Source organism: Salvia splendens, chromosome 16, assembly GCF_004379255.2.
Source record: "Salvia splendens isolate huo1 chromosome 16, SspV2, whole genome shotgun sequence".
In the NCBI taxonomy this organism is placed as follows: domain Eukaryota; kingdom Viridiplantae; phylum Streptophyta; class Magnoliopsida; order Lamiales; family Lamiaceae; genus Salvia; species Salvia splendens.
The window spans coordinates 6,895,038-6,902,656 of NC_056047.1; the positions used below are offsets into that span (position 1 = coordinate 6,895,038).

The 7,619-nt window shown below is 44.0% G+C and overlaps 2 protein-coding genes across 2 annotated transcripts; one reads left to right on the top strand and one right to left on the bottom strand.

The window, feature by feature from the left end:
• Positions 1-375: 375 nt before the first annotated feature.
• LOC121772571 (pectinesterase-like) lies at positions 376-2,480 on the top strand. The gene is made up of 2 exons (XM_042169716.1): positions 376-1,542; positions 1,666-2,480. The coding sequence occupies exons 1-2, from the start codon at positions 498-500 to the stop codon at positions 2,349-2,351; spliced, it is 1,731 nt and encodes a 576-aa protein (XP_042025650.1). The 5' UTR covers positions 376-497; the 3' UTR covers positions 2,352-2,480.
• On the bottom strand, positions 2,427-7,619 carry LOC121772570 (probable acyl-CoA dehydrogenase IBR3). The gene is made up of 17 exons (XM_042169715.1): positions 7,311-7,619; positions 6,538-6,672; positions 6,256-6,396; positions 6,024-6,155; positions 5,738-5,923; positions 5,551-5,628; positions 5,322-5,441; positions 4,969-5,067; positions 4,739-4,856; positions 4,367-4,629; positions 4,067-4,261; positions 3,733-3,875; positions 3,557-3,641; positions 3,276-3,485; positions 3,046-3,198; positions 2,840-2,944; positions 2,427-2,765 (listed from the first exon to the last, which is right to left on the bottom strand). The coding sequence occupies exons 1-17, from the start codon at positions 7,443-7,445 to the stop codon at positions 2,574-2,576; spliced, it is 2,490 nt and encodes an 829-aa protein (XP_042025649.1). The 5' UTR covers positions 7,446-7,619; the 3' UTR covers positions 2,427-2,573.

A 7,619-nucleotide genomic window follows, 5' to 3' on the forward strand; every position in this document is an offset into this window, starting at 1 on the left:
CATGAAAAAATGTACTTAAATACTATATTAAGCAAAAAATAACTCAACTAGACCTAGTTGAGCAAAAAATATATATTTGTTACTCCTATATCATACGTACCATAAATAACTCAATGTTGATTTTTCTTTATTAATTTCATCACATTACCATCTCATGATGACACATTGAAGCCATATCTACCATTACTATATTAACGCAAGTATCAAGAAAATATCTAGGTCCCCTATTATTTGCAAGCATGAATCACCATTATTTCCGCTTACTAAAACGTTGAATATCTCTAACTTTTATTTACTTAAATTGGAAACTCAATCCAAAACCTCAAATTACATACCAATAAATTTCAAATATGCAATTTAATCACCCCTCAGAGTTCAAAAGTTGCATCAAAATAGTTAGCAAGAGTCCCCCAAGACAATGAAATAATTCAATCACTGCGTAAATTGCAAAGACACATTAGTAAAACAAAAAAAACAAAAGCAAGTGATTAAAAAAAATGGGGGATGAATCATCGAAGAAGAAGGTGATAATCGCAGCCGTGGCCTCCGTTCTGCTGGTGGGAGCCGTCGTGGCGGCTGTGCTGACGACCCGAGGCAGCCAAGAGGAGCCTGCATCGGAGATCGGGTCGACGACCCGGGCCGTGGACGCCATCTGCGCCCCGACACGTTTCCAGGAAACGTGCCACGCCAGCCTGGAAGGGGCGAACACCACCGACCCGAAGAAGCTGATCGAGACGGCGATCGACGTGGCCATCAAGAATGTCGGGCACGCACTCAATGAGTCCAGCGTTCTGAAAGCGGCGGCCACCGACCCCATGACGAAGGGCGCCTACGAAGTGTGCCGGGAGGTGCTGGAGAAGGCGGTGTGGGACCTGGAGCGGGCGGTGGACAAGATCAGCAGCTTCGACGGGGCTAACATGAAGGGGTTCGTGGCGGATCTGCGGTCGTGGATGGCCGCCGTGATCACGGACCAGGAGACGTGCATCGACGGCTTCGCGAACGCCAACGGAGACACAGGGGAGAAGATGAGGCAATTGCTCAAGATTGCGAAGGAGCTGTCTAGCAATGGACTGGCTATGGTCACAGATATATCCGAGTTTCTCGATACATTGCAGCTGGGAGATCTCCTCGGCGAAGACACCACCGCTGGAGGCTCCCGAAAGCTGATGGCGGAGGAGGAGGAGGAGGAGGAAGTGGAGTCGGAAGGGGATGGGGATGGTTTCATGACTAGGCGGTTGCTTCAAGCCACGGCGTTTCAGACGAAGCCGACGATAGTGGTGGCGAAAGACGGGAGCGGGCAGTTCAAGAGTATCACCGATGCGGTGAATTCGATAGCCAAGACTATTCCCGCTCATACTAAGATGAAAGGGATGAATGGTGCGTTCATAGTGATACTCATAAAGCCGGGAGTCTACGAAGAGAGCGTCGACATTCCGTGGGGGCTTGACAAACTTGTGCTCATCGGCAGTGGCCCCACCACCAAAATCACCGGAAAAAAGAGCGTCAAAGGCGGTGTTCAGACTTACAGCACCGCCACGCTTGGTTAGTTTGATACATTGCATATTCTCGAAATCTTTGTTTCTCTACAAACCAATACAAGTCAGCTTTATATGATAGAATTGCATAATCTGAGGTAAAATTTAGCATGTGATTTTGGTGTTGTAGCGGTGAACGGCGATGATTTCGTGGCCAAGGACCTCGCAGTGGAGAACACGGCGGGGCCAGAAGGCCTACAGGCCCTGGCAGTGCGACTCTCCGGAGACCGGGCCGTGATGTACAACGTCCGAATGGATGGCTACCAGGACACCCTCTGCGCTGACGTCCACCGCCAATACTTCCGCAACTGCATCATCAGCGGCACCATCGACTACATCTTCGGCAGCGGTCTGGCCCTCTACCAAGACTGCACTTTCATCACGCGCAAGCCCATCCCGGGCCAAGAGTGCGTGGCCATCGCCCACGGCCGCTCCGACCCCAAGAGCGGCACAGCAGTGATAATCCAGAACGGCAAGTTCACAGCGGAACCGGCACTGCTGCAGGTGAAACCGCCGGTGCAGGTGTTCCTGGGGCGGCCATGGAAGGCGCTGGCGAGGACAATCATCATGAATTCCCAAATCGACGGCTTCGTCAATGAGACGGGCTGGGCCAAGTGGATCAAAGACATAGGCATTGACACCTGCTTCTACGTTGAGTATGGAAACAAAGGGCCCGGGGCAGATGTGAGCAAGCGGGTCAAGTGGAAGGGGATCCATACCTTGAACGGTCAGCAAATCCAAAGCTGGACGGGTGCAAAAGCCTTCGTCGACGACTCTTGGATCAAGGCATCCGGAGCTCCCTATTCTCCAAATTAATCCATATTTAGTTCACACAAATTCAGATTGATTATATGCACTTTCATTTCTTTAATATACTTCCAAGATTAGGACTAGTGTATGATTTTTCATTTTTCATTTTTTTGAAATCAATTTTACCACATGCAATCCTTTTTGGAATGTTACAACAACATTTTATTCTATCGCGGTATATAATATAAGCGTAGCTGTACAACATTATTATCTTATAGGAGAATGTGTTCAAAGCTTAGCTCTTCGAAGCTCTAGTTTTGCAATAGTTTCCAGATGGACTTCATCGGGACCATCTGCAATCCTTAAGGTTCGTGCGGTTGCCCAAAGGTGAGCCAGGACAGTGTCGCCCGATAAACCCGCTGCACCGTGCACTTGCATCGCCCTGTCCAGCACTTTCAGCGCCATGTTCGGAGCAGCTACCTGATGCAGCGATTAGCATTAGGGCTTAGGCAATGTGTAAGCTTCACAACTCCAACTTTGAGGCTAATGCGTACCTTGGCCATGGCGATGGTTCCACGCGCCTTCTTGTTCCCAACGCGGTCGAGCTCATCTGCAGCCTCCAGAACCAGCAATCTAGTCCTCTCAAGGTCCACCCGGCACTGCAGCGCAAGAAAAGCTCGATGTTACACAAAATAGTTTGGAAGAGCTAAAACCGGAACGGGGGGTGCTGAAACGACCGCAATTACAAAAGTAAACAAACCTTTGCGACATCCGAAAGGAACGACCCGTGCTCAGCAATCAACTTGTCGAACGCGCGCCTGCTGATTGCTCGTCGAACCATTAACTGCATGCCGCGCTCAGCAGCGCCAATCAGCCTCATGCAATGGTGTAACCTGCCGGGGCCTAGCCTACCCTGGTGTACAGCAGGAGCAAAAGTGAGGAGCAGCATTCAAGAAACTTGTGAAAACACGGAACGGAATGAAATCTCACCTGTGCGATTTCAAATCCACGACCCTCACCGAGTAGGATATTCTTCGCTGGTACTCGTACATTTCCGAATGATATCTCCGCATGTCCATGAGGCGCATCATCAAAGCCAAACACCGTCAATGGCCTCTTTATGTTTACACCGGGAGTATCGATATCAACCAAGATCATGGATTGCTGTTTATGCTTGGGGGCTGCAAAATCTGTCTTTCCCTACATTTTTTTTGAGTTAGAACATAGATTTTGAAACATTTTCTTGAAGCACATGAGATAGCAAATCTAACCATGACAATTAGAACTTTGCACCTAGGATCCATGGCTCCGCTCGTCCACCACTTTCGACCGTTTATAATGTATGAATCTCCTTGCCTAACCATTAATTTTTATGAGAATCGCATGAACACAGATGAATATATCTCATTCAAAGATCAGAGGACATAGTAATGTTGCACTGGTGTACCTCAAGATGGAACACTCTATATTGGTAGCATCGGAAGATGCCACTTGAGGCTCGGTCATTGCAAATCCAGACCGGATTTTTCCTTCAAGCAAGGGAACGAGCCACTGGCGCATCTGTTCAGCATCTCCGTAGCGCATTAATACCTACAAGAAAGGCCACCCAGGAAGAAGACAAGAATAAGGGATCATCATATAATGCAATGCAACACGGTTAAGCACGGCTAATCGGGCCTCTCAAGTAGAACAGATATCTTATCATTAACAAGAACGGTTTTGCAATTAGGGAAAAGAGAGAGAGAGAGACTGAAGAAATATCTTCTTGATGCTTTTCTAACCTCCATATTTCCTGTATCCGGTGCACCACAGTTAAACACCTGCGGAGCCCACACGGAACGGCCCATGATCTCACAAAGGTATCCATACTCGAGGTTTGACAGACCAGGACCGAGTATTTTATCAAACGTGTTGTCAATCAGATCATCTTTTCCTTGGCCAGAAACAACTTTCTTAACCCTAGCAGCACTATCAAACTGCATATATACATGTATATATTACTTTCGGCAATAGAGCCTAACGCATTATTTTTACTCCGATAGAATATGAAATGAGAAGTAAACTGAAGTAGCTGCACATACAGGAATAAATAAGTTCCATAGGCCTTCTTTCTTTGCTAGCTCCTTTAGCCTCTCCTCTTCGGGGTGAACAGACCAACGCATGCTCGAAGCAGCAAGTTTATAGAACTCATTTTCCATTGGATATATGCGATCCTCGATAAACCTGATCAATCTGTTTCTCAGGTCCTGAACCTTTTGATTTGGAACAAATTTACCCCCGCTTAAATAGAGGCTATCTCCGCTATCTTTTCCAAGTGGTTGTGCGTGTTCTCGGGGAATTAACTCTGAAATATGGAAATCAAAGCAGCAACTTGAATATATCGGGAGTAAGAAACTCAGATAGCACCATTAATAGCAATATGGAAATCCGAATACGCCGGAAATCGAGGTTACCCTGTGGAGGATGCATGGGAAGAACAGATTCCCTCTGAATAAATGCCCAAGCAATCTCGATCATAGCATCCGCCTTCTGTCCAGCATGGCGGGCACGCTCTCCTCCTGAAGCATTTCCCTACAAAAGGCATGTTATGAAATATATATCACTATTCACTACTAAGCTCCTATGCGAAATATATCCAAATGGGCAAGCAAGCCATCTAGCACATTAGTTCAATAGCCAATACCATGATCCACCGAGCATGTACTCCGGCATAGATAGATGCTCCACGAAACATAGAAAACGCGAAGTAGAACTTCCATTGAGAGGCAGGCCATGGTTTCCCCTGAGTTTCCATCAACAACCAGAGTTAAGAGCTCCCATCAAATCCAGTGTTTGTACAGTCACAACAATGAGATCAAGGAAATTAATAATTGAAATTCTAAAGTGCTGACAGTTTTCTTGTTTGATTCTTTTATCCCATCACTAAAACTTATTTAGGATACCGACAATATACCAGATCTATTTATTTCAGCTGTATAAAAAAAAGGTTTGGCTATTGCAAGGACTGCATAAATTCAATCATCAAGTAGTCCTTACAGTAACAGCACAATATTCCGCCAGATACTCCGCTAGTGTAGGAACTCCTTCCGGTATTCCAGTAAATTCAAGACCGCCATTATTTTCTACTTTGTCCAAAGAAATATCCAAGACGTAATGCTGAAATGGCACAGAAGAGATGAGCAGTATGTCAGTATACAAGTGAAAGTCTAAAGGTCAAATAGCAGACACACGAAAGAGCCATAAGGGATGCTATAGACATGATTACCAAGCAGCTGTATGCAACATCGCACATTTGATTGCCTAGGGTGGATAGTTCCCAGTCAAGGATACCAATCACTCTATCCTGATATAAGAAGGAGCAAAATGATCTTGGAATTGATTCAAGAAAAACTGAGCCTTTGAATCATTTTATGAATCAAGCATGTATAGAAAGTTTTAAGTAAGATACTTACTTCGGTCGGATGGAAGACAAGATTGTCAATGCGAAAGTCGCCATGGACTAAACCTGCAGCTGCCCCTGAAGAATCGTCAGGAGGAATATGCTGAGACAACCAATCAGAGAGTTCTAACATCCTTGGATTTCTGTTAGACTTTCCCACGCCAGTAGAAACAAGATACTGTCTGGACCATCTATCGACCTAAGAATGTTCAAACAGCACACAAAAAGGCATCAACAAATTTGACAATAATAATTGCCTAGATGAGTGAACATCTGCTAGTGAGAAACAAATTGCTTACCTGTCGTTTACAGTAATTTTTTGGTTTCCCATAGCTTTGCAGACCGATGGCATCAGCATCAGTAGAATGAAGGGAGGCCAAAGCTTTAGCAGTAGCATAATATATGGCGCGCCTTTGCATAGGTTCTACGTTCTAAACAATGAGTAACGAGATAATTAGATTTTCCTTACAAGATTGCCTTAGTTTACAAGATAACCAGAATGAAGGGTATCAGGAAGAGTTAAAATCATACTGGGAGCATGGGCTCGATAAATATACGTCCTTCCAGATACTCCATAATGTAAAATGTTGTCCCAATAACACTGGGGTCAGTACACAAGCAGAAAACTTTAGGCACCGGAACCAACGTGTGAGTACCTAAGGCATGTAACACCTGCAGTGTTCCAAAATGGCACTTCAAATTAAGGACCGGTTGGAGGGAAACACTTGCATATATTTGAGGAAAGTAACAACATCCCAGGTAATTGAATACTTATTCCAATCTGCAATGGAGAGAGAAGGAAAGGAATGGAACCTGAAACTCTCTCTCAACAGCGTGTGCGGATTCGAGCAATTTCCCCGGGGGTTTCTTTCTCAACACATATTTTTTCTTCAAATTTCCGCTGTGAACTTCCAGGAGGAATGTAGGATTGGACTGACCATGGCCAAACTGAACTCGAAATACAAAGCAGAAATCAGTACACTCAAAATAATCTCTTTATACAAATAATTCATACATAAAACCATTTCAACTAATCAGCTATTATGCAAAGAATACAAATATGCATATCAACTTTCCAATGCAAAGAGAATTTATATGGATTAATCTTTGGGTTTTATATATGCATACAATCATAACAGAGACCAAAACTACTATGCAAAAAACTATTTTCCCACTTTTATTAGCTTAAAAACATGAAAAATAGAGAACATAAAAATATAATAAATCCACCCTATGCTTTTCTTGTGAACCATCTCCAAAGCACAGACCTTTCTCTTTCTGCCAATTCCATAATCTAATTACAGCTGAACTCAAACAATTCCCAACTTTTGAAGTAACCACCATAATCAGTGCTCTAATATTTGCAGAAACTACAAAGTAACATGAGTTATAATATCATCAACTCTTAATCCAAGCACAATTTCAACACTAACTCGCAACAAAAAAGTAAAAGATCAAAACTTTATAGCCGATCACAAATTCAACTCTGTACAATCAACTCTTCCACGAATCAAAATTCATCAATTCCTACTCCTGAAGAAACAAATTCCCAATTTTTGAAAAATAAAGAAAGTAAAAAACCAAACCTGAGAAACAGTGAACTCTGAAGGACTCCGAGGGAACCCATCAACATTCGCAATCGCATAACGGAGCACAGCATCAACATCAAAGCTCTGAGCCGGGTCGACCCGACCCACTAGCTCCGAAGTCCTTGTCGCCATTTTTCAGCAGCTGTTAGTCCCTAGATCGCAGTTCTTGATAATCAATTTTACAAAGAAGGGAATTAAAAATTGGTTTCGATAAATTTCAAGAACTGGACTATAATTTTGTTTTTCGTTTCCTGAAAAGTTAAAAATGCCAATGGTATATACCCAACTGGAGTATTACACGTGAGA

Bases quoted from the DNA above. Each gene is read 5' to 3' on its own strand.
- LOC121772571 (XM_042169716.1), top strand. From the start codon at position 498: ATGGGGGATGAATCATCGAAGAAGAAGGTGATAATCGCAGCCGTGGCC. The intron at 1,543-1,665 runs GTTAGTTTGATA...TTGGTGTTGTAG, and splicing joins TTACAGCACCGCCACGCTTG to CGGTGAACGGCGATGATTTC.
- LOC121772570 (XM_042169715.1), bottom strand. From the start codon at position 7,445: ATGGCGACAAGGACTTCGGAGCTAGTGGGTCGGGTCGACCCGGCTCAG. The intron at 2,945-3,045 runs GTTTGTTTACTT...CTTGCGCTGCAG, and splicing joins TCCTTTCGGATGTCGCAAAG to TGCCGGGTGGACCTTGAGAG. The intron at 2,766-2,839 runs GTACGCATTAGC...TCGCTGCATCAG, and splicing joins GAACCATCGCCATGGCCAAG to GTAGCTGCTCCGAACATGGC.